General features: G+C 43.3%; 1 protein-coding gene across 1 annotated transcript in view; it reads right to left on the minus strand.

The window, feature by feature from the left end:
* Positions 1-2,278: 2,278 nt before the first annotated feature.
* LOC136626575 (T-kininogen 1-like) overlaps positions 2,279-27,764 on the minus strand; it is a 51,412-nt gene continuing 25,926 nt past the window's right edge. The window contains exons 6-10 of the mRNA XM_066601627.1: positions 27,401-27,485; positions 19,112-19,257; positions 16,658-16,771; positions 12,999-13,088; positions 2,279-2,914 (exon numbers count right to left, since the gene is read on the minus strand). Of these exons, the coding sequence (XP_066457724.1) occupies positions 2,363-2,914; positions 12,999-13,088; positions 16,658-16,771; positions 19,112-19,257; positions 27,401-27,485 (987 nt within the window). The 3' untranslated portion in view covers positions 2,279-2,362. The remainder of the gene's footprint in view (positions 2,915-12,998; positions 13,089-16,657; positions 16,772-19,111; positions 19,258-27,400; positions 27,486-27,764) is intronic.

Here is a 27,764-nt window from a genome sequence, read left to right on the forward strand (position 1 = left end):
GTTAGAGAGATAGTATTGAAAAAGATCTAGAAAAGCTTGAATAGTGGGCAGTGACTAACAGAATGGTATTAAAAAAGGAGAAAATGCAAAGTCGTACATCTGGAAAAGAAAAATGAAAAAAGCACATACAGAATGGGAGCAATTGAGCTAAGCAGCATGTGAAAATGACTTGGGTATGCTAATGTTCATAGAATGAACATGAGTCGACAATGTGAAGCAGCAGCACAAAAGGCAAACACAGTTCTGGGATTTATTAATAGAAGCATAGAGGTTATATTACGTGAGGTAATTATTCTCATTTGCACAGGGTAAGACTAGAAGCAATGTGATGAAGTTGAAAGGGAGGAGACACAAATTAGATATTAGAAAAAACTTTCTGACAGTGAGGGTGATCAATGAGTGGAACAGGTTACCACTGGAGGTGGTGAGTTCTCCTTCAATGGAAGTTTTCCAACAGAGGCTGGACAGACATCTGTCCCTTCTAACTCTATGATTCTATAAGGATGTCAAGAGTTCTTATGATGAACAGGCACTGTACAGTCAAGCTGACTGCCTCCAAATACAACACTGGTGCTCCAACTAGAATATAACACTGGTGCTCCAACTAATGTATGCAAATGCACAACTCATTGTTCCATAACATGGATGGTCTACAACAGTAGCCAAGTTCAATTGCCACTGTTGCTAATAGAAACAGAAAGGCAAAAGAGTAAGATAGTAGATCACTCAGCAGTGGAAAGGCATTGTCTTGTCTGTTGCACTAAATGATTGGAGAATTTGGCATAAGCAGCATGAATTGGGGAACTCTTCATGCTGTCTGTCAGAGCATGTGAGCACCTCCATCTAAATTGGGGCAACCGCGGGAAGCTGGTCTGTCCTCTTGGGCAAATATCCCTGCAAACAATTTCAACAACTAGTGGAATATATGCCACAATGAAATGCTGTGGTTCAGAAGGCCAAAGGGGGTCCAACAGAAAACTAAATTAGTATTTCTAGTAAAGAGGCGGTTCAACGTCTACTAATAGTGGTGCACTGATTATTGCTACAACAGTATTCGTTTTCTATGCAGCATGTACCATATTGGTATCTCTGTCCTACAACAAAGCCTTAGCACACCATAACTTTTTCAAAGCTCAAAAAGGTGGTGGTATTTTCATATCAATAACTTGCACTACATGTGACTACAAAAGCCGCGCCCCTTTTTTAAGACCCTTCAAGTCTTTGGGGCAAAAAATTTTGGGGCTTAGTAAATATGAAGTCCCGATCACCTTCTCTTTTCAGTGTGATTGGCCTTAGGCCTAATTCCCACGGGCGGATTTCCGTTCTGTTGAACCTAATAGCGCAATGCTCATGGTGCAGAATTTCACCATGGAATTGCGCCCTATGAAATCACCCGTAATCACCCGCGGCATGCTCTATTTGCCACGGACGTACGTGTGTACGGCTTCCATTGCAGTCAATGGAAACAGTCCGTCATGCTATCTTCCGCTGTAGCACAGCAGTAGATAGTGTGAAAACGCTTCCCCGCCCACCGACGCCCGCTTCATATGACGCGGCCGACGAGTTATGTGATGCTGTGGGCGTGTCATATGACGCTGCATCACATGACACTGCTGGCACGTCATGCGCTGTACTGCGCATGCACATCGGCATGGGATTTGGAACATCAGGCAGCGGATCCGGAGGGGAGTATGGGGTCTCTGGGGAGGGGGGGAGCCGTGACGGACTGTGGAATTCCCCTTGCGGAGCCCGTCTTGGCCGTGGGAACTAGGCCTTAGTAAACTGTGTACAGTATATTTATTGTGTAAGTAAAGTATCTGTTGCACTTTCATTTGTGGAAACCATGGGAAGTGCAGAAAAGATTGGTCTCTTACACAGGGTATTGAAAATGGACTAATTTGCCCCTTCTTTGCTATAATGGTAGATAATTGGATTATTATGTGCTAAAAATGTATATCCTAACATTAGGAAAAAAATGATAGGTTGCCTGCATATCGCGTTGGAACTTCTGGTTGGAGATTCTGTCGAGGTCTAGCATAGAATACTGGAATAAATATCCCTGCATGCAGCAGTTTTTCTTCCAGTAAAATGCCAATGCCAATTATAGCCAACAGTCCATCCAGCGCTGTTTGGTTCAGTCATAAGACGGAACCCTTCGCCCAGGGGATTCCCCTTTCCTGCTCCCCCAAAAAAGCTATGCATATTATTCTAGTAATACAATGTGGGGTAAGTGCTATGCCACTCAATAAACGTCAAGGTTCTTTCTAATATGTGAGATTTTATTTTGTGAACATGCTTGCATAATATAAAGCAATACAGATATTATTGCTGCTTGCAGACAGGTTACAATGTTGCTAATTTCTTAATCTAGCGCCAACAGGTCATCATCGAAAAAACCAGTTGTAATTTGTTTTGGGGTAAAGGGCTCATTCTTTTCTATAATTTGATCTGATGGAAGTGTTAAGTCAACAGCAGCAAGCAGATCATCATCACTTAATGTTTTATGAGTAGGAGTCAGGCTTATTGGTTGCCACACTCTTCCGGGACATCTTGGTACAATATCAGTGGGAAGTTCTAGAAAATTGGATACAGATGTTTCATCCGTATTCGGGGTAATTTCCTGATTTCTGGACCCTTCAGGTGCTGTTTGGTCATTAGGCTTTTCAATGACTGGCTTTGTTAGTTGCAGAGGAGCTTGAGTGACTTCATTTTCATTGTCTTTATGTTCATGCTTATTTTTCTTCCCCTTGTCTTTTTTCCCATGGTCATGTCCTATATTATAATTATGCTCAAATCGCCTTTGTGTTGGTTTAACAGGCTTGAATAATTTTAGCATATCGTTTCTGTTATTCCCTTCATGCATACCTGTGAAATGACGGCGAAAGGGGGACAGGCCTCTAATGCGTAAAGAAAGCTGGAAAACACAAAATGCTAAATCAAGGAATTTTCCATTAGAGAAAAAGCTTTTATATATTTCTAATAAAAAAAAGGAAGACAATTTGATTACCCGTATATCAGCACATCTGCATAAGGCTTTGTTCACACGAGCGTTGTTTTGCAATTAAAAAATATATATACTTACCTCTTTGTCGCTGTCAGGGCTCAGACGCGTCTAGGTCTAGCCGCTTGGTCTTCGGCACTGTAATGAAGTTCCTTCAGCAGGCGGGGATAGAAAATCCCTGCCTGCTGAAAGGGCTGCATCTGATTGGCTGAGCGCTCAGCCAATCACAGGCAGCGCTCAGCCATTCATTGAATGACAGCTGAGCGCTATCTGTGAGTGGTCACAGCGCTCAGCCAATTACAGGCAGCGCTCGGCCATTCATTGAATTCAATGCTATAACATTTCTAACTGCTTGATGGACAGTTTAACTACCATTACCTTTTATAGTTACCTAAATAAGCTACATGCCATAACTATACAGTTAGGAGGATGAGCTGAGATCTCCTCTATTATAACTATGTGAGAGGAGCTGTGTAATCATCATCAGTAACTGTGATAGGAGTACCTGTGTCTCACGCTATGCAGTTTCTGTTGTGGGGTCCTTGTAATAGCATCACACAAACTGAGAAACTGAACACATAAATCCAAGTAAATTTGAGCTGGTCAGAATTGAGATCACATGACCATCTGAGTAGAAGGAGGCCAGGAGTTTCAAACAGAAAGGACTAACTAACTACAGTCATACTAGCTCATTTATATATACTGGGTGGCTAGCTATATAATAAATTTGTCTTAGTCTCTATCCATGGAAACACATAGGTTTTATATTGGTGCTGTATGCGTAAAAAAGGATAGATACGTTGTGAAAAATGGAAAAATTTTTAAAAGCATCTTTAAATATTTACTATGAGGGGTATATATAGTACCTTATAGAACAAAAGTGTTAGGAACAAGGGAAAACCACTGTGGCTAACAAAGATGTAAAAGGGACAATCAACAACAAAAAGAAAGCATTTAACCCCTTGAGTGGCACGCCCGTAAATTTTCCGTGAGGAGCTCCACTGCCCATAGCGATATAGCCCAGATGATTTCCGGGCTATGTTTCACTATGGGAGCTGCAGAGCACACTGCCATAAGCTGTGGCAGTGTGCTCTGCCTGTACAGTCCCTCATAGAACAGTGCAGGACTTTGAAAAACAGAAGCAGGAAGATATTGCCAATTTTCTGGCAATCTCCCGCTTCTATTTTCAAAGGCCTGCACTGCTTTGTTTACAGGTTGCCATGGAGACCATTGGCTTGTCAGAAGCAAGCCGATGGTCTCTGTGGCAGGAAAAGCTAATGCTTGGCTGTCTGAGGATAGCCAGGCACCAGCTCTACACAGCAGAGAATAGAGAAAACCTCCGATCTCTGCTGTGTTAACCCTTTACATGTCGTAGTCTATATGACCACAGCATGTAAAGGGCTGACAGAGGGAGGGGGCTCCCTCTGTCAGAGGATAGCCGGGCACCAGCTCTTACACAGCAGAGAATGGAGAAAACCTGCTGTGTTAACCCTTTAAATGCTGCGATCTATGCAACTGCAGCATGTAAAGGTCTGTCACCATCTGACCTCTGGAATGTGATCAGGGGGTCCTGATGGGTCTCTGAGGAAGTGCCCTAAAGGGACAATAATTAAAAATAGTTTAAAAAAAAGTTAAAAATGTATTAAAAAATAAAAATAAAAACACTTGTTTCCCTTTACTTGAATTCATGAATGGGTGTGACTGAGACCTGCCTCTGATTGGCTCAGAATTCATGAATTCATGAATGGGTGTGACTGAGACCTGCCTCTGATTGGCTCAGGCTGAGCCAATCAGGGGCAAGTCTGAGTCACATCCCCTTCACACCCACTGCAAGCCGGCCGCGCGGATCTCCGGCTGCCGGGAGCAGGTGAGTATATATATGTTTTTTATTTTAACACTTTTCTGGATGAATTGTAGGGAAGGGCTTATATATTTAAGCCCTTCCCGACAATTCATCCAGCGCTGTCTGGCAGCCCATTGCTTTCAATGGAGCCGGCTGTATTGCCGGCTCCATTGAATTCAATGGGCAAACATCGTTCTTCTCTGCCACAGCTGTTACAGCTGTGGCAGAGAAGAATAATTTGTCTTCTATATGTTCTCAATGGGGTCGGCGCTGCTGCTGCCGGCCCCATTGAGCGCATATAGAGAAGAGAACAGGAATCTCAGATTGCAGATAGGTGCGATCTGCGATTTCTGTTCTATAATTTATCGGACGAGCGCATAAAAAGCGCTCATGTGTCCGATACCATTGCAAAGCAATGGTTTTAAAAAATCACCGGACGCATGCGCATGCGCAAATCGGGTTGAAAAACGCCCATCTGACTAAGGCCTCAAGAAAAAAAAATGTTTTAAATGTACAAAAATAGCAAAACATAAAAAAACTGTATAAACTTGGTATTGCCGGAATCGTGCTGACTCAGAGAATAATGTTATCACATTATTTATTCTGCACGCTGAACGCCGTAAAAATGAAATCGAAAAAACAAATGGCAGAATTTCTTTTTTTACCCCCCCAATATCCCTACAAATTTTTTACTAAAGTTATGCAATACATTACGTATACCGAAAAATGATGCCATCAAAAAGTACAACTTGTCCCGCAAATTTATAACTACTTTATTTACCCAGCGACTTAGCTGTATAAGGGCTTGTTTTTTGCGGGACAAGTTGTATTTTTTTTTTTAATGGTAGTATTTAATGTACCATATAATGTACTGAAAAACTTCAAGAAAATTCTAAGTGGTGTAAAATGAAAAAAAAAGCAAAAAATGACATTCCGCCATCTTTCAGTGCATCTTCTTTCTACAGCGCACAAACTGCAACAAAAATGACATAACTTTATTCTATGGGTCAGTATGATTACTACGATACCAAACTTATATCGTTTTTTTTTTTTTGCTGTACTACTTTTATTTTTTTCCAAAGACATTTAATTTTTTTAAATTATTTTCTGCGGTCATCTTCTGCTTGCAATAACTTTTTTATTTTTCCATCAATATAGTTGTAATGGTGCTCATTTTTTGTGAGGTATCCTGTAGTTTATATTGGTACCATTTTGGAATACATATAGCTTTTTGATTGCTTTTTATTGAATTTTTTCTGGGAGACAGGGTGTCCAAAAAATTGCATTTCTGGTGTTTATTTTTTCGGACAATGTTCATCGTGCAGGGTAAATAATGCATTGCTTTGATAGATCAGACTTTTATGCATGCTGCGGTACCAAAAATGTATTTTCGTTTTAGGATTTAGATTCTTTTATTATAGATATGGCAAAAGAGGGGTGATTTAAACTTCTATTACTTTCTTTTTTACACTTAGTAAAACTTTATTGATCTTATTTTTACTTTCTTTTTTAATCCTCCTACGGGACCACAACATGCGATGCTTTGATCGCTCCTGCAATATGATGTAATGCCATATCATTAAATCATACTGTGATCGGGCAGGCAGTCTATGAAGTCACCCCACGAGGATGGCTTGATAGGCAGTCGGCTAATACAGCCCTGGGGCTGTCAGAAGGCCCCCAGCTGCCATGACACCCACACAGCTTCCCGTGATCTCATTGTGGGGGAGCCATGCAGAATGCCAATATTCCAAATGCGATCAAAGGTAAACCTGGAAAATTTGCGCCAGAAAACGTAACTTCTATTGTAGGTAGAATGTTTGTTGAAGGGTTTCTAAGAGATGCTATCCTGGAGTGTAGTGGATATCCACTATATCTATATTTTCGGGACAATGGAGATACATTTCATGTGTAGTGGACAGGGGACCTGTTTTTATAAATGTAGACATTCTGTATACCAATGACAGTATTATTCCATTTTGTTTGCTCTTCTACAAATGTAGATATATTCTTTGTGTATCCAATATATTCACTTCCTCATATGTAAATATAATGAAACTTTCCATTCTCTAAACTCCTATAGATGCAAGCAGAAGCTAGCATTTAACATTTAGCAAAAACGCTCTATTTCCCAATTCTTAGTAACTTTAGCATGGGTAAAATCAGACACAAGTAACCGCAGTCTGAGGCCTTAGTCACACGGGCGTTTTTTCCCGCAATTTGCGGGTCGCATGACGGATGCGCATCCGCAAATCGCGTGACCGGAGCCGAAAAATCGCCCGAAAAAACTGCTCCTAGCCGCGTTTCAATCCCTGCGCTGAGCCAATCAGAGGCAGCACTCACTCACCCATTCATGAATTCATGAATGGGTAAGTGAGAGCTGCCTCTGATTGGTGAGGCTGTGACCAATCAGAGGCAGCTCATTCAGCAGGCGGGGATTTTAAATCCCCGGCTGCTGAATACTACTCAGAGCAGTTCAGGAGAACTGCCGGCCGGCCGCGGCTGAACTCCGTCTGCCAGGACCAGGTGAGTATATATATATATTTTTTGTTTTTACACATTTCTGGATGAATTTCCGGGAAGGGCTTATATTTTTAAGCCCTTCCCAAAAATTCATCGTGCGATCGCCGGCAGCCCATTGCTTTCAATGGAGCCGGCTGTATTGTGGCTCCATTGAATTCAATGGGCAAACATCATTCTTCTCTGCCACAGCTGTTACAGCTGTGGCAGAGGAGAATGATTTGTCTACTATAAGTTCTCAATGGGGTCGGCCCTGCTGCCGCCGGCCCCATTGAGCGCATATAGAGAAGAGAACAGGAATCGCAGATCGCAGATAGGTGCGATCTGCGATTTCTGTTCTATAATTTATCGGACGAGTGCATAAAAAGCGCTCATGTGTCCGATACCATTGCAAAGCAATGGTTCTATAAAATCGCCGGACGCATGCGCATGCGCAAATCACGCGGAAAAGCGCCCATCTGACTGAGCCCTGAAGCATTACCACTTTTAGCTACCGCAATAATAACCCAAGCAGTTTTACAGGAAACCTATGCAAATAATATGGGAAATTTATACTAACAATAGTGCAAGATGTAACCTCCAATCATATCGGAGCATCCACACGTGGGTCCAAGACAACCCACTCATCTCGTCCTGCCCTCTCCGGACTGATACCACGTGACGGGCAATAACAGATGACCGGATAATGGAAGAATTTCAAGATGCTTATCCAATAATTAAACAATATGTAGTAGCTATGTAATCTTTGACCTGCCCAGATGGGCAGATATGTTAAACTCTTTAAAAGAGGCTGCGCGCCCACAAATAAAGGAGAAGTAAGGAAGTTTTCATATGCTGAACTTGTGTCAGTGTGATTGTTTCAGGCTGTGCGCACAGTCTCATAACATTAATGTGGAAGGGTACAAACACTCCTATTGAGTAAGCCGTGGACCCACAAAGGATATCCATGACAGGAGTACCTGGAGCTATCCTGGGAGAAGATGGCTAGAAGCCTGGAGGAGTGTTTAAACTAGGGACTGGGGGGGAGGACAAGAAGAGAAATAGTGGGGTAGTCAGTGTAGCTAGCGACCCGGGTCTAAGCAAGGGGAGTGGGGGTCAAGCAGGGGGTGGGGTTAGTACAGTTAGAACTGACAGATCAGCCAATAGTACGAATAGCAAAAAAAACGAACTTAAAGAACAAAAAAAAAAATATAAATTGTATGACCACGAATGCAAGAAGTCTGGTCGGTAAAGTGGGTGAGCTTAAAGTGAGAATGGCCGATGAAAACTATGATATAGTCGGAATAACAGAAACAGGGCTTGATAAAAAGTGCGATTGGGCAGCGAATTCACAGGGTTACAATCTCTTCAGAAGAGACCGTGGGAACCAGAAAGGGGGAGGGGTATGTCTGTACGTTAAATCGTACTTAAAGCCGAGACTATGGGAAGATATAGGAGTAGGAGATGAACACGTAGAATCTCTGTGGGTAGAAATACAGGGAGAAAAAAATAATAAAATCCTGATAGGGGTTTTCTATAGACCACCAAAAGCAACAGAAGAAACTGAAACCTTACTACTAAGGCAGATATAAGAGGTGTCAATCCGCAACGAAGTAATTATCATGGGGGACTTTAATTATCCAGATATGATATGGGAAAATGAAACCTGCAAATCTCATAGGGGTGATAAGTTCTTGAGATCAATCAAAGATAACTACCTTATCAAACTTGTGCAGGAGCCAACTAGAGGGAGGGCCATTCTAGACTTAGTACTAACTAACAAACCGGACCGCATAGTGTGGGTACAGGTTGAGGGGCACTTGGGAAATAGTAACCACAATATAATCAACTTCCAGCTGTTATTCAATAAGAAGCCTTATTAGGGAGTGACAAATAAACTAAACTTTAGTAAAGCAAAATTTGATCAGCTTAGAACTACTATCGGTAACATGAATTGAGACAACATCCTCAAAAATATCAGTACAGAGGACAAATGGGAAAAGTTTAGAAGGATCCTAATCACCTCATGTGAGCAGTTCATTCCCTTTTAAAAATAAAAGAACTTTGAGTAAAAGGAAACCAATGTGGCTCGACAAGACGGTAAGGGGGGCAATAAGCAAAAAAAAGAAAGCGTTCAAACTACTAAAGCAAGAAGGCAGCGAAGAAGCACTAAAATCGTACAGGGAAATAAATAAAATATGCAAAGATAAGATTAAAATTGCTAAGGAGGAGGCAGAAAGACTGATCGCCAAAGAGAGCAAAAACAATCCGAAACTATTTTTCAACTATATTAACAGCAAAAGGATTTGCACCAAGAGCACTGGCCCTTTAACAAATAATGCAGGAGAAATCATTGAAGATGATGGAGGGAAGGCAAATCTATTGAATAGTTTCTTTTCAAGCGTATTCACAAACGAAAAGGAAATGCCACATGAGATGCAGGGGAATAAAATGAATCCCTCACAAAATATCTCATACCTAATGCAGGAGGAAGTGCGGAAAAGGTTAAAGAAGATTAAAATCGATAAATCGCCAGGCCCAGATGGAATACCCCCAAGGCTACTAAGGGAACTAAGTGATGAGATAGCTAGGTCGCTATATCTAATATTTCTAGATACTATCAAGGCCAGGGTTGTACCATTGGATTGGCGCATTGCCAATGTTAGCGCAAAATTCGCTATCTTAGATATACTGTGCGTTTCCAAATTAAGATAATATGTGCAGGCCTGGAGAGCCTTTCAAAGAAACACATGGCTACATCATGTGCCCCAAAAAGCAAAACTCTGTCTTTATTCAGCGCGCGTAAACTTAAATAATCTTAACACAGGAAATGAAGTAATTTACAGTTACAGTATTTAGGGAGCCGATTGGTTATTCTCAGAGGGAGGTATTTGTGAGGTAGCTTGTGATGTCATCCATCTGGGAGGAACTTCAGTGAGCACGCTCAGTTCATTCTTGAATTTAGCTTCATGAGAGAAACATCCTGTATCTCCTCTCTGTTTGCCAAGGACAGAGACATTCCTAAGCCATGTGCTTTCTGCCAGTTAGAACCGGTTTTTCCAGTTCTTGAGCACACGGCACTAGCTGTGGAGGTGGGGGGGAGGTGATGTTCCCTTCTCCCAGAAGTTCAGACCATTATAGAAAATACATTATATTCACAGTTGATAACAGAAAATATATACAAAATGGTGAACATATAGGATATCTCCCACACCAACGTGGTTCCAATTTACAAAAAGGGGACCAAAAGTGAGCCAGGAAACTACAGACCGGAAAGTCTCACTTCAATAATGGGAAAAATATTCGAGGGGTTTCTGACAGATGCCATCGAAGAGTACCTCAAGGAGAACAATGGAATAACTCCTCACCAGCATGGGTTCATGAAGGGTCGATCATGTCAGACAAATCTGATCAGCTTCTACGATGAAGTGAGCTCTAGACTGGACCTGGGAGAGTCTATTGATCTCGTATATCTGGACTTCTCTAAAGCATTTGACACTGTGCCGCATAATAGGCTGATATATAAAATGAGATAGCTCGGATTGGGTTAAAATGTGTTTAGTTGGGTAAAGAATTGGCTCAGAGACAGAAAGCAGAGGGTGGTAATAAATGGTTCGTACTCTAATTGGGCCACGGTCGCTAGCGGTGTGCCACAGGGTTCAGTATTAGGCCCCATTTTGTTTAATATATTTATTAACGACCTGATAGAGGGACTACACAATAAAATATCAATATTTGCAGATGACACAAAATTATACAATATAATCAATGCAACGGAGGACAATGTGCGGCTACAAACGGACCAGGAAAAGTTGGGGGCTTGGGCAGAAAAATGACAAAGTTCAATGTTGAAAAATGTAAGGTTATGCACATGGGCAGGAGAAACGGATGTCACCAATATACACTAAATGGGGTACTGCTAGGGAAAAGTGATATGAAAAAAGACCTGTAGGTACTAGTGGATTGTGGACTAAACTGGAGTAACCAATGCCAGTCAGCTGCTGCAAAAGCTACTAAAGTCTTGGGGTGCATTAAAAGAGGTATAGGGGCGAAGGACGAGAACATTATCCGTCCACTGTATAAGGCACTTGTCAGGCCTCACATGGAATACTGCGCACAGTTCTGGTCACCGGTGGTCAGGAAAGATGTTACAGTGCTGGAGGGGGTCCAAAGAAGAGCGACTAAACTAATACATGGAATGAAGGGACTGGAATACCCAGAGAGGCTATCCAAATTGGGATTATTTTCTCTAGAAAAAAGATGGCTAAGGGGTGATCAAATAACTATGTATAAATACATGAGGAGATGATAGAAGGATCTCTCCCATGATCTGTTTATACCCAGGACTGCGACGGTAACAAGAGGGCATCCGCTACGTTTAGAGGAAAGCAGGTTTCATCACCAACACAGAAAGGGGTTCTTTACTGTAAGAGCAGTTAGACTGTGGAACTCTCTGCCTGAGGATGTGGTGATGGCAAAATCCATAGAGGAGTTTAAAAGGGGACTTGATGTCTTTCTGGAGCGGAAGGATATTACAGGATATAAATCTTTAGGTTAATTGTTAATCCGGGTTTACAGCAGGTAGGAACTATTAGGGGTTCATCCAGGGATTAGTCTGATTGCCATTAGGGAGTCAGGAAGGAATTTTTTCCCCAAAAGGGCTAATTGGCTTCTGCTCTTGGTTTTTTTTTGCCTTCCTCTGGATCAACAAAACAGGAGGATAAACAGGCTGGACTAGATGGACATTGTCTTCATTCGGCCTTACAAACTATGTTACCTAAATGGAAATCGAGGTATAACACCGTATCAGCATGGGTTTATGAGGGATCGGTCCTGTCAAACCAATCTAATTAGTTTCTATGAGGAGATAAATTCTAGACTGGACTGGGAGAGTCATTGAATGTCATATATCTCTATTTTTCCCAATACATTCGATATTTTGCTGCATAAAAGGTTGGTATATAAAATGAGAATGCTTGGTCTGAGTGGGAATGTGTGTAAGTGGGTAGCTAAGTAACTGGCTTAGGGTGCTTTCACATAGGTAACAGTGAGTCACACCCGACATTCTTGAGCACGACTTGCATCGCACATCGTCAATTTAAATAGACCCATTGGGAGGAATGGGTTCTATTTTCATGTGAGTTTTGTGTCTCAGAATGCACAAAACGTGTGAGATTTTATCACCCATGTGAATGCACCCTAACTGGTACAAAGCAAAGGGTTGGTATTAATGGCACATTCTTTGATTAGGAAACTGTTAATAGTGAGGTTCTACAGGGGGCAGTACTTTTATTGTATTTATTAACTTACGGAGAATGATTGCACAGTAGAAAATTTGCAGGTGGTATGAAACTGAAAAGTAAAACACAAAGGGCAACATATGGTTGCAAATGGATCTGGATATATTAGAGGCTTGGCCAGAAAAGTGGCAAATGAAATTGAAAAAGGAACCTATCACGTCCCCACAGCACCATAAACTCAGTTATGGTGCTATTAGAGGACATGACAGGGAGCTGAGTGATCATGAGTTTTCATATACAAGTCTAGTTCATGTTACTTAAACAGACACAAAATCAACATAATGCTAGAAACTGAGAAACTCTAGCCATCAATGTTGAAGGGATAAAAAAATAAATCAAGAAAAAATACACTTACCGATAGTCTAGGTTCCTGACACTGAGGTGCTGAATGAACGTTTATTGTCTTGTCTGTAACATTTATTTTCGTTTTACAAGACCGACGAGTCTAGAATGAAGCAGAAAATCATATAAGGAATTAGCTGTTATTAAAGTGCACTGTCAGGTCCCCTAGGCTGCCTGGGCTACGGAGACTGCAGTGTAGTAGTGACAGAAACACTTGACTTCTGCTATCTATTTCCTAAACTGATCAGTTTAGTGCTTTTTACAAATCTTACCTTTAAAACTTTGCAGAGCTGGACTGGAGAGGAGTCCAATGAAGCTCATGCATATTCATATAGGTACAGTTCTTCCCCCACCATCCTCCTCCCTCCAGATGCTGATTGACAGGTCCCTCTCTGTTATTGTGCACATGAAGAGACCAGCCAATCAGCATCTGGAGAGAGGTGGACGACTGGGGAACAGTGTGCATATATAACCATGAATGAACTTCATTAGATTCATCTTCAGCTCAGCTCTGCAAAGTTTACAAAAGTAAGATTTACAAAAACACTAACTCAATTGGTATAAAGGTTCATTTACATGGGCTGATAGTTGCCCTAAAAATCACTCAAATTGTGGGTGACTGTTGGCCCATGTACACATGGCCTCTGATAGAGCACTGAACGAAAAGTCTATTGTTCACTCATAGCAATATGAATACTAAAGTTTGTGTAGGCCCACACCAATCCACCTACTAAATCTCTGTGAGGTTTGAATCGACAACCAAAGTTGCCAAATGGCACAGAAACTGGAGTATAAGTTTCTTCATTGGCTCTCATTTCTTCATATCTCATGAGGATCTTCGTGGATTCCACCCATGTTGCCTTGGAGGGAGCAATTGTAGTATGCCACAGCCTGAGAATAATCTGTCTGGCCGCCAGAACAAAGAAGCATAACAACCCCCTCTTTGTTTTTCAAATGGGTCCCGGGAACATCGACAAGAGGGCAGCCTCTGGAGTTAAGGCAACAGACAGACCACATGCAAATTGTAGAGGGCCATAATATTTTGCTAAAGGCTGGCCACCAGAGGACAATCCCACCATAAGTGGATCATATTGCCCACCTCAGCGGAGCATCTCCAACATAAGGAAGAGAGCTGTTTGTACATTTTATGCAGTTTCTTCGGGGTTTTGTACCATTGAGTTATGATCTTATAGTTAAGCTCCTGCAACCTACAGGATACTACCACCTTGTGTAATAGGAGAAAGGCCTCATGCTAAAGCTCCATAAAAAAGCTACCCAATTCTCTTTCCTATGCTGCTAGATAGCTTGGATGAAAGTCCCCCATCTCTCGAGTCAGCGCTCTGTAAATCACTGAAATGGAGTGTTGAGGAGGGTCCAAGGACACACTCAGAGCTTCAAATAAACTGAAGGATTTGTTGAGGTTTACCATGTGTGTCAGGGAGTCCACAAAACTTCTTAGTTGAAAATATTGAAACCAGGCCCCGGTGGGAGTCACAGACCCTCTGAAGAAGACCCGTAAGGGCCTCAATCCTAATTGTGAAACACCATCCAAGAGCCTCTTGTACGTTAGAATGTCATACATCAGTCTTGGACTGTGTCCCCTCCATACAAATCCAGGTATCAAACGGCGAATATTCAATAGGGCCTATTTAGTTTTACTGGCAGAGTCTGGCATAAATATAGAAACCATGGTAAAACATCCATTTTAATGGCATTAAGACAACCAAACCATGACAAATATCTGTCTCTCCAGATCACTCGCCATACCTGACAGAAATAATTTAAAGTTAAAGCAGAAAGCCTGGGAAGGGTCTGCTGGCAAGTGTGTCCCTAAGTATCTAATGGAGGAGCATTGCCAATGGAAGGGGAACTCGCTCTCCAAGAGTGACACCTCGCTCTGTGGCAATGTAATATTTAAGATCTCTGATTTTGTAAAATTAACTTTGAAATTACTAACCCTTCCAAATTCCCGAAAGTCTAGTTTAACACTGAGTCCCACCCTCGGGCACGACAGGTACACAAGCAAATCATCCCCTAAAAAGTTGCTAATTGGTGTAAAAATGTGATGGTCAAAGTTTCAGCCTGATCGGATAATGTTAAGACCTGCCTCATCAACCTTAAAGTATTCTAAAACAGCTATTTTTCTTAAAAAAAAAAAAAAAGAGCTGTAAGTAATAATGGATTTAGAACCTTCGACTTCGTCCTCTACAACTACAAGTGGTGTAAATTTGGGGCAGAAAGACATCTGATTGGATATATGTCCCATCAAATTACTGGCAGAAATCTGGCATCCAATGTTCAGGTTTTACGCAGTTTTTTTTACAATAAATGCCAAGTTAAACTAGAAAGCGGAGATGCTGCAAGGCTCAAAATCCAGGAAGTTCTACTTTTTTGGCAGAAAGCTAAGATACCTTGTTTAAGTTTTGATTTTTCCAGTCCGACTGTCTCAGCTGGTTTTCTCTGTGCTCTTCGTTCTTCTGCTCATAGGAATTTTATATCGACTCCTTCCATGCAGCCATTCCTTCCCTTTGTCTCTGAAGTAGCAAAAACTGTCTGTCTTCTTCATTCGTGTTCTTCAGCACGTCCTGGTGTGCAATACGTATCAAACAGGTCTTTAAAGCTTGACTTAAAAGTTTCCACTTTCTTACTTTAAGCTTGACTTACACTTCTGGTTGCATTTTTTGGCAGTTTTCTCTACTCCTCGTGAGGTCTTGTATCTATCTTATATGCTTTAGTATGTTATATCAAATTTTTGTCATTTTCCATTACGAGAACTTTGCAGATGTACTGGACTACCTTTATTGTTGACCAACTTAAAACTAGCCTAGCGCCCTTGGTGTTATGAGCACCAGTTCTCCAAGACAAAGCCATATCTTATTTTGTACATATTTTTAAAAAAGCTTATTACACACGATAGAAAATATGTTCTGTTTTACTTAACCCTATAAATTGAGATGCAGCGCTAATAAAGATCGACTACTTCCTATCACATATTCAGAATTGTGTGTGATGTGTAAGCTTCCCGGAGCTTGACCATTAACTTTTTATTTGAACACCTGAAAATGTACATGGAGCATAGGCATTAAGCTTACAATGACACAGATTTTAAAACAAGCTGCACACATACTGTCTTGCGTAGCACTACATCTGTTCCTTGGAGCAGGCCCATATTTGAGTGTTATTTTCATATTGCAGAATTTGTCCTTGTAAAATTTATGACATTGCTTTTAAAACAAGCAGCACACATACTGTCTTCCTTGGGACAATTTTTAATCTAGGAGACCCTATGTGAGCCCTCTTTTGTTTTCCGTGACACCTCTGTGCAACGATTGACCCCTACACCAATGTACACTATTTTGACCAATTTGTGGGAGGAGCAAAGTGTTCTCCATATGTGTGGTGTACTCCTTTGAAATTATGGAGGGCTTTGTCTTTTTTGGAGACCTTCTGCAGGGCATATTAGTGAACCAAATTTTTACTCCCATTGACTATAATGGGAGTTGGAATCGATATTTCCAAATCACGATGATGCTAACACAAACCAATTATTCCACTAATCTATCATCACTAGTCACAATAGCCTTTTCTGTTCATTGACTGTTAGCCATATTGTGGTTGGTAAGCATACTCTTATATTTATGTACATGTATAAATATTTATAGGTTAACTTACATGGGTTTCGGTCTCATTCAAGACACATTCAGGTTCCAAATTGGAATACTCGGTCTTGGAACAGTTGGTTGGTCCCATTATAAAATGTACCTCATATAACTGTCTTTGAAAACCCTATAGAAAAAGGAATAGATGTAGTTAACTGATTATATGAATGTGCTTACAATTAGCAGTTATTTCCATTTTAATTACATCAAGTAAAGATATATGCACAGAATAGGGCTTCTTTAAAATGTTATATTTATTTCATTTTATATTCCCCTTTGTTAATAATCTAAACCAAGCCTGTAAACCCACACAATCCCTCTCACAGCTTCTTTCTCTTTCTGATACAAAATTATATTTATTGAAGTCCAAAAATCTCAGGTTATGGCTTATTCTGTGACTCAAGGTTTTTAAAAATCTTTGCTGCGTAAAGGCCCTTTTAGATGGAACAAATATTGTTCAGCGCTTGTGAAATGTGAAAGACTGAACGATTTCTTGTTTAGCCAACAATGTATCAAACGATTTCCATTCACACGGCTGGGCGCAGGGTATATACGTCGCAGCACGGAATTCTTTCGGTCAGCTTAAATTCTCTAAATTACTTCTAATTGCTCCGTAGAGCCAGCTGTAAGCTTTTAGCATCGTTGGCCACTGATAAACTCCCTCCCCCTCCCTTTTTTAGCAGCTCCCATAGGAGTCTATAGGAGCCGCCAGCGTATATTTCCTAAAAGATAGGGCAAGACCTATCTTTTCTGGCCACATGTAACATCAGACCAACTTATTCTGGCAGCCGTTGTCCCATAATTACCGGCTGGGTATTTTTACGCGGCTGAGAATCAGCCATCTGCACGAATGCATTAAAATCCAATGCTTCAGATGGTCGCGATGCTTTATCGCTGCTAAATAGTCATGTAAAAGCACTTGTGTGAAAGAGCCCTCAGTGTGTTATTTTTACTGACTGCTCACATAATCATATTCAGAAAATATAATTTAAAAAAAATCTACAGGTAGATGAGAAAAAAAAATGTTTCCCTATCTAGTTGTAATTAGTAAATTACCATGCTAGATGACCAATAATCATTTCACTATTAACCCTTTAACTACTAGCCATTTGTTAGGTTTTCACATAGTTTTATGTGAAGAATAAGTTTTCTCATCCCTGCTTTCCTAGAGCTATAACTATTTTATTGTTCCATCGACATAGCTACATAAGAGCTAATTTTTTTCAGAATGAGTTGCATTTTTAATGGTGCCATATAATACTCCATATAATGTATTGGAAAACTTTTACAATTTTGAGGTGGGATGAAATGGAAAAAAAAAATCACAATAAATGCAACATTTTTTGGAAGGTTTTGCTTTTTTCGGCATTCATGGTGGGGTAAAAATGATATTTTCATTCTATGATTCAGTACATTTATGACAATACTATGCTTGTAGATTTTTATGTTTTATTAAAAATTAATTTTATTGTCATATTCAGAGCTCAATCACGTTTTTATTTTTCTATTGATGGGATGTGTGAGAGCTTGTTTTTTGTATGTGATAGGATGTAGTTATTATTGCTATCATTTTTGGACACACATGAATGTTTGATCACTCAAATTGTGAAATTATCAAAACTTTGATTATTCAAATTTTATTTGAAGATGGGGTGACCAAAAACTGCATTTCTGATATCATTTTTTTTTCTACAGCTTTCACCATCTGAGATACATAATGCAATATTTAGATAGTTTAGTCTTTTCTCAGACACGGTGATACAAATAACATTTTTTTTATTATTTAGATTGTCTTGTGGAAAAGTTGAAAAAGTAACAGCGTTGCAGAATATGCCCTCCTGTGGAATGTTCAGCCCCAAAATCTGTACTATTATTATGCAGATTTTGGTGTGGAAATGAAAATAGGAGAATCCTGCAAGCAATTCTGCATCAAAATCAGCAGCTAGCAGAACGGATTTTAGTGCAGAATTCAGTGACGGCATATTTTACAACAGTGTTGTGGAATATTCCATCCCGTGTGAAAGGTCCCTTAGGTGACTGGAACTTGCAATTGTTTGATTGCTTCTACAGTACACTCTATGACATGATCAGAGCTATTTTCAACAGGCGTTGCAAACAGCCGGAACCCACTGGGTTTCCAAGCCTGCTTCATACTCACCCCGCTCCACTCTGACATACATGCACGTGATGAGGGAAGGATTAATGTAATCAATGTTTTTTTAATCCCTATCCATGACTGACCCAACATGAATTGTTTTTGTTATTCAGTGCTTACTTACAGACTGTGAAAGAGCATTCCAAACTATGGAAATTCTAAATTTTTATTGTTGGCAAGAATATATAAGCATAGCCTTATTGACTCTCCACTCCAGCTTGAGGTCCTAGACAGAAGATACCCCTCTATAATGCCATTTTAGAACATATAGAATGGAACTGTCAAAATGAAAGTCATCATATTCACACGAACCTTTTTTACAGCATTTGCAACAATGTCAATATCATAAAGTTCTGTGTAGTTGCTGTTGACGTTGTATTCCTCCATAACTTGTACTAATAATGTCCGGAGCTCAGGGTCTTCAGACTGTACCAGTATAGGACAATTGATACAGACACCTGGGGGTAAAAACATATGATCAGTATATAAAAGTCCACCCAAAGAATTGGAGTAAGTAAAACACCTATGGGTGGGGCGTGGCCTAGCAGCCCAAGAGAGAAGACAGGCCTGGAGAAGCTCCGCTCTGCGCCCGCCTTAATCTGTGGCATCCCGCGCGCTGGAGACTTGGGAGAGCATTCAGGAGGCCGGCGCTGACTTCCCTGACCCGGTGGGAGCATTTAGAGACCTTCCTGGGTCTCCTCCGAGGAGGAACGCAGCGGGGCCTACAAGGCCTGAAGATCCCCGGACTCGAGTGTCGGCTGACCGCGACTGGAAGTGCCAGAGCCGTGACCGGAAGTGCTATATTGCGAGCTCCCCTGCTCAGAGGGCCGAAGCGGGGACCACACCAGAGGCACCAGCGGAGGTGGAGAGGGCTGGCTGCCTACTCCATACAGCGGCAGACCGGGTGAGTGACGTGGCGGCCGCCGGTCTCAGCGCCCCCTCCACCTGTGTTCACCCACTCCCACAGGATTGTAACACTGCATCTGGGGCACCAGAAGCCCCCTGGAGTGGGCTCCCTGCGGCTATCATCCCAGGCCGTTGGTCGCAGCAAGGGGAAGCCCCCACCCCTCCCCCCCAGCCAAACACCATCTAGCAGAGGGGAAATAAGGGGTGTAAGGGGAGCCACAGAAGAAAAAGGGACTGTGCGGGTGCGCTGAAGAAGCCATATACACAGAGAGGAGCACCGCACGCGGAGCCCCCCCCTTCCCCCGGGAGAGCAATTTACCCCTAAACAGAGGGGAGCAGAGGCAATTACCTGCCCCCCTCCTGATGCACTTCGCCTCTTGATGGATAGTGCGGGAGGCGGAGAGGGACCTGGACCCACGGACCTCTCCATCAGAGACACTCCAGGACTATAAGCCATTGTCTTACATACACCTACAGACTGAGCCCCGTACTGCTGTCTGGGGGTGGCGTGTCGGCAGCGCATAGATACTACTACATTATGACTGTACCCCAACAGCTATGCACTAAAGCCTAAACTGCGCATTAATCCCCCCCTGTGACATCCCATAAGTTCAAGCCGGCGGACATCCCCTACTACTATCCCCTAGCGCGATGGTGCCCAGCAAGCAAGCCAAAATAACCAGTAAGCTGCAGCAATACTCTCGGCCCAGCACCTCAACGGACCCCAGACCTAACGCGCCCTCCAGCCCACAGAATGCACCCTCTGAGGGAATCGCACCAGCCTCACCCTCTGTATCCGGCCCGACTATTGCCGACGTACTAAAGGCAATCACAGGGTCACGCTCTGCCCTCACAGAAAAAATCGACGCACTACAGTCGGACTTTGGTTTGCTGCGAGCGGACGTCCAAACGCTGAGAGAGCGCACAACAGAGGTCGAGACGCGAGTCTCTAACTTGGAGGACACTGTTTCACCACTCTCAGATCAGGTGCGCACCCTCAACTCTAACTTCACGGCGCAGCGGAAGAAATTGGACGATATGGAGAACCGCTTGCGTAGATGTAACCTCAGATTTATAGGATTGCCGGAGGGCGCTGAGGGCAGAGATCCTTGCGACTTCCTGGAATCGCTCCTCAAGCAGGAGTATGGCCCTAACTCTCTGTCCCCCCTATTTTGCGTTGAGAGGGCTCACCGCATCCCATCAAGGGCTCCGCCACCCGGGGGCCGCCCACGCACCTTCATTGCAAAGCTGCTCAATTACAGGGACAGAGACAAAATCCTGGCACTTAACCGTGAGAGAGAATCGCTAAGGGTCGATGGACAAACAGTCCGTATCTTTCCGGACTTTTCCCTAGAGGTGCAGCAGAGGCGACAAAAATTCACAGAAGCAAAGAAAATGCTACGCTCAAAACAACTCGTCTACGCCATGCTATACCCTGCTAGGCTAAAGGTGGTCAAGGATAACCGTTCCCATTTTTTTGAAAGACCAGAGGATGTCCTAAACTGGCTTGAACAAAACTGATCCTTGCCGTGAGACTTCCAAAAATACGTAATTGATGTGGCTGGCCGGCCAATGCTTCCCTTTCTTTTTGCACTGTAACTGTGGAAGGCGACCCCGCTCCCCTCCCCGCCCTTCCCCCTTTCCCCCCCTTTTTGTTTTCCCTTTCTTTTTTCTTTTCCCCCTTACCCTCTTCTCCTCTGTCCTCTCCCCCTCCCCCCCCCTCCACGTTAGATAAGAAGGCCAGCAGCTGAAGACAATGATACTGTAAAGTAATATGGACTGCTATAAGATTATTCTTTTCTGTCTCGGATTGTGAGGGCCAGGCTGGGTCAGGGGCCCGTGCTGGGTACCTATGGTCCATATTGGAGCAGCCCACACTCACATGATCCTGTCTCTGTTTATTCACAGGGGGGGATTTCATTCCCATATCTGTGACCGCTGTTATTGTTTTTCATTCTCCTGTCCTAGTTTGTTGTTGACTCTCTCTGGGGGCTCGGCCTTACGCCCCCTACAAAGTTGTGAGTTATGGGATCGAAACCTGTCCAAAGTTTGGGGGGATGGGTAGGGTGGGAAGGGAGGGATTGGTTTGAGGTTGGCAAATGTGAACAGGTTTTGGTCTACTCTGTAACTTTTACTGGTTGTTTCTGGCACGACTCTCTCTTGAACGCTTTACGGGGAACTTGTGGGAACAATGTCCAGCTCTTTGACAGTATGTTTTAGTATGTACTTAAAATTGGTCTCCTGGAACGTCAGGGGCCTAAATTCTAAAATCAAAAGAGCGCTGGTTTTTGACTTCCTCAAAACTCACTCCCCTCACATGATACTACTCCAAGAAACACACCTTAGAGGTTTGAGGACACTGGCACTTAAGCGAGCAACTATAGGCACAGCATACCACGTGACTTATTCAAACTATGTCCGAGGAGTCAGCATCCTGGTGGCTAAGTCAGCCCAGTTTGCTTTTTGTCAAATACATATAGACCCTGGGGGGCGCTACCTGATTCTACAGGGCACCTTTCATGGTCGCCTTCTCACGATAGTAACCATTTACCTACCACCCCCCGCTAATATTGAAATACTCCATGAGGTGATGGCAAGAGTGGTCCTCCTTGAGGCAGCCCCAACAGTAATTATGGGAGACTTTAACCTGATCTTAGACCCGGTGCGGGACCGTCTCACTCCAGCTGCTTCCGCACGGGCTCGACTGCCTGGGTGGGCCGACTCCTATTTATTGCAAGAAATATGGCGTGCGTGGCACCCACACGACAGAGCCTACTCATGTCACACTCTGACCTATAATGCCTTCTCGCATATAGACCTGTGTTTTGGCTCCCCAGACTGCCTCCCCATGGTCCGCGACATATCCTACCTGCCCAGAGGCATTTCAGATCACTCCCCGCTCCAACTGGTTCTTGACCTTGGAGTTGAGGGCAGTCGCCCTATGTGGAGACTGAGCCCACTATGGTTAGAACAAAGAGAAGTACACGAATATGTAGAACAAGAGGCTGAAATGTACTGGGAGGTTAATGAGGGAACGGCCCTGGAGTTGGTGGTATGGGACGCATTTAAAGCCTTCACCAGGGGATCCTTTGCCTCGACCATAGCCGAACACAGAAGGTCCCTGGGAGCCAGCCACTTGGACCTGGAACGCCGCCTTGACTTAGCAGAGGCCAGACACAGAGCAGATCCCTCCCCGTAAACTACTTCAACCCTAGGTGCCCTGCGACGGGAATATAAATTACTACTTATTGAATACACCAAGAAAAAACTTCTGTACTCCCGCCACCGGATCTTTGATCAGGGAGACAAGAACGGCCACTTACTGGCCTACCTAGCTAGAGAGGATCAGACACTGCCGCCGATCACAGCAGTGCGAGATAGCTCGGGCACCCTACTAAACGATCCCAAACTAATTAATCAAGTGTTCGCCCAATACTATAGGGAATTATACACCTCCAGACTGAGCTGCACTGATGCGCAGCTTCAGGCGTATCTAGATGACATTCCCTTCCCTCTGCTGAACTGAGACAGTGCGGCCCACCTGGATAGAGATCTGAGCATAGAAGAAATAACGGAAGCCATAAAGGCCCTTCCCAATAGGAAGTCACCGGGTGTGGATGGGCTCCCTGGGGAATGGTATAAGAAAAACGTGGAAACCCTGGCCCCACGACTTCTCACATTATATAATTCTATTCTGCAGGAGGGGGCGATAACGGACACAATGCGAAAAGCCCTAATAATAATGATCCCTAAAATCGGAAAAGACCCCACGGACTGCTGCTCATACCGCCCTATTTCCCTCCTTAATAATGACGTTAAAGTAATTGCAAAAATACTGGCGACGCGTATAAACTCAGTACTGAAAGAGATCATACACGCTGACCAGTCCGGCTTCATGCCTGGGAAAAGCATGGACATGAACCTGAGGAGGCTTTTTAACCACCTATCATACAAACATACTAACTGCGGGAAGCGCACTCTGGTATTCATAGATCAGGCAAAGGCCTTCGACTCAGTGGAGTGGAAGTACTTATGGGCGGTGATGCGGCGGTTCGGATTTGGGCCAACTTTTATTAAATGGATTGAGATTCTATACGACTCCCCAGTAGCCAACATCAAGACTAACATACATGTTTCTGCCCAGTTTTCCTTGAGCAGAGGCACAAGACTGCCCTCTGTCCCCCGCCTTGTTTGCCCTCGCCATAGAGCCTCTAGCGATCCACATCCGAACATAACCAATAGTGAAAGGATTTAAACTAAACAACTACGAAGAGCGCATAGCGCTCTGTGCAGATGACACCCTTCTTTTCCTTCAAGACCCGGAGGCCTCTCTTAACACAGTGCTGGCCATATTCGGCGCATTTGGTACGCATTCAGGCATTAAGGTCAACTGGGACAAGACTTACTGGCGGTGGACCCTGTGGCTGCTGAGCTTCCCCTGCCCGCCCCGCTGAGCTGGACAACCCAGACCACCTACGTGGGCGTAAAGGTGACAGCAGAATTATCCACTTTCTACAACTCCAACCTGGTCCCTCTCCTGGGCTGGGCCGAGGAGGTGGCGACACGCTGGGCTTCTCTCCTGCTTACCCTGGTGGGCAGAATAAACTTGCTAAAAATGAAACTGCTACCAAAATTTTTGTACATACTGCATAACTCCCCTACGTTAGTCCCCAAAAAATTCTTCACTACGCTCTGCGGGATTGTGTTACGTATACTGTGGAGGGGCACCACACCCAGGATCAGATTGGAGACTCTGTGCCTCCCGTCGAGCGGGGGAGGGTTAGCTCTATCACACTTCTATTACTACTATCTGGCTAGCCAGCTGGTGTATGCGGGGTGGTGGCTATCCTCGTCAGACTACAACCCGGCAGTGAGTCTGGAGCGGAGAATGGTGGACCCTGCTCAGAACCTATGGGGGCTGCTGCTGAGCGGCCCCTCATCGTTGACTGCTCCCCTGCCCACTCCCATGCTGGTAACATTGGAAATCTGGCATCGGGTCACAAGACTGTCCACTGAGGGGGAGACTGTGCGATCCCCACACACTCCTCTCTGGAATAACCCCAAACTGCCACACTTCCAGCGCTTCCCAGAGCCTGCCTACTGGAGGCGTTGGGGCGTCAATGTCCTCTCGGATATAGTCAGCGAGGGTACGCTCTGCACCTTTTTACAGCTACGAATAGCCCATGGCCTGCCTGAAAACTCCTACTTTAGATATTACCAGCTGCGAGACGCGGCCAGGGCTCAGTTTGGAGGTCTGTCTATCCCACTATCCATGACACGGCTGGAGGGCCTGATGTGCAATCTTGTCAAACCTCTGTCGAGCTTCTATGCCCATATAGTGCAACATCTGGCCCCGCTGGGAGAGAGGGCCGTGCGGAGATGGGAGGGGATATCCCTGACCTGACCGAAGGGGAGGATGAGGATATACTAGGTGGATCCGGTCCCCCCCTGGTTAGCGCGAGAGACAAACTCATCCAAGTTAAGTTCCTACACCGTATATATTACACTCCTTCTAAATTGTGTACTATGGGGCTGCTCTCTACTGCAACGTGCCCGCGATGCCTGGCTGCGGATGGGATGGTCATGCACGTGTTCTGGGAGTGTGCAGTCCTGCAGGAATACTGGAGAGACGTGCTTGTCTTTATGGAAACGCATCTGGGGGCACCGAGGATCATGCATCCTGGAACGTGCCTATTTGGCCTTGTTGGAGACCTGCCGGTGGCCGCAGCAACACGTACACTGTACAAGTTGCTACTTTTCTATGCCAAAAAAGTCATTTTACTTAACTGGAAGCACCCTGGGAGGCCGACCAGGAATGCATCGGTTCGGGTGGTCAACGCCGAAATCCCGATGTACAAACTGACATACATGGCTAGGGGATGTCCTGAAAAGTTTGATAAGATTTGGGGTGGTTGGGTGAGTTGCTCTGCGACGGCGTCGGGAGAGCCTAGCTAGGTGATAGAGAGGGAGTGAGGGAGAGGGAAGGACACAATGAAGGACATCTGTTCAACTTGTTCCCCAAGTTAAAACCCTATTCTTAGAACCTTTTTTCTGTTTACACAATTTTTCTTAAAAGAGTCGTGCCAGAGGGTTGGGTTGGGGGGGGGGGGGGGGGTTCCCTTTAAATTTCCTTTATTTCTTTTCTCATTTTTCTCTTTTCCCGGGTGATTACAGCTAATTCATTTCAAGGTTAAATTGTTGTTTAGTAACAATTGATAAAGTTAAAGTTTAAGTTTAAAAAAAGAAAAAAAAAAGCTGTAGCCAGGCACTATGTATCAAGAAGAAATGAACGTGTATATACAGGTAACGCCTATTCTTAAACCTTTTTTATCATGCAATGTACTGCCCACTGAATCTGACACCTGTGGTGTCAGCTGCCTATGTTTGTATGTTGGTTAATCAACTTCTGGCTAAATAAAGTTCCTTTAAAAAAAAAGTAAAACACCTATGTATTCAGCTTATATCTTCCTTGCACCACATGACATGGGAAGTCTGGGGCTATAAAAAATATATCCAGAAGTGATTGCTTTTCTGTAGGTTCAAAATATGTATGAACAAAATTAGAAATCTCATGATATTGATTTGAGCTAGAGGTCCCGATAATGATATATTTTCCAATATCTAGCTTGAATTTCAAGAGAATGCAAAAAACTATAAATGTTGCTTTTAATGTCAGCAATAAATATTAAAATATCTTTGCTATCTGTATATGGATGGCACCAACATGATCACAATTCAATAGCTAAACATACAGGCGATGTTCTTGAATGGCAGTGGAAGCAATGCCTACACGTAGGAAGACAATTGTGAATGTAACGCGGAACAATTATCGCTCAGATTCTTGCTTGGTCATGGGAAACTGAATGATCCTCAGTGTAAATGCTGCCTTTGACTAAACGACGAACAATAATTAGTTTACTTATTGTTCGTCATTCAGTTTCTGCAGGCATAAAAATCAAATGACGATCAGCCTGTGTAAACAGGCAGTTGTTCATTTATGAACGACTGCCTGTTTACTGTGAATGGAGGAGAACAACTTGAAATGATCTCCGGCCTGCTCCACCTCCATTCATTGAATGATCATTGCTGCTGCGTAAAAGCACAGAAGCAATTGTTGATGGTATGACTGTCAGGTGCTAAAGCATCAGATAATTGTACGGTGTAAAAGGACCCTAAGGGTTCAAGTTCTGGATGTTGTGCTATGACCCTGAAAATTTCTTCTGTCACTATATGTGCCTTAGGCCGAATGAGCACGACCGATGCGGATTTTCTCATGTGGATTTACGACACAGAAGAACTGCAATTCTAAAAAAAAGTGATTGTGATTGATTGCGGATTTTCACACCCGGAAAAGAAACACACACGCCTACTTCCTGGTTCTCTATAGCAACCTGAAAAGTATCTACCTACAACATCGCAGTATATCCGCAGTATCATCGCGGATGAACAGCGAGAAAAATCGCATCCATAGAGATCTATTGGGCACTCTTGCACATGATGTGTGCTAAAAAAGGACATGCCACAATTTTTTTCTTGCACGTGAATTTCCGCAATAAAATTCCACCTGCCTGTATTGACCTGCGGGCGACAGCGGAAATTCCGTGCGGAATCACTCTGCGTAAAATCCACCTCGAGTGCATTAGCCCATAAAGGGGACATTAGACTAAACTTTGTGTCCCCTGCATTGACTCTTACCAATGTTGGATTTACACTCCAGGAAGGGATAATCAACTGCGCCCTCTGGAGTCACATCCACCTGTGTGGTGCATTTAATGGATTCCTGAAAAAAAAAAGTCTTGCTGTTATAGTTTGTTTTCATGTGACGATTCATTTATTTCTGAATGATTGTAATGATAATCACCTGCTGTCAAACACAAATTTAATCTGTCAGGTATGACATTTGGATATATACAGTTGTGGTCAACATTATTGCACCCCGAGTATGAAATACACCATGTAAAATATCCCCTAAAATAAAATGTTTAGTGAAACTGCTTAGATATGCAGGGTGTCCCAGTTAGTGTGGGGACAGGACACCGCATTGCTGATGAAGCTTGGA

The sequence above is a fragment of the Eleutherodactylus coqui genome, chromosome 1 (assembly GCF_035609145.1).
Source record: "Eleutherodactylus coqui strain aEleCoq1 chromosome 1, aEleCoq1.hap1, whole genome shotgun sequence".
NCBI lineage: Eukaryota > Metazoa > Chordata > Amphibia > Anura > Eleutherodactylidae > Eleutherodactylus > Eleutherodactylus coqui.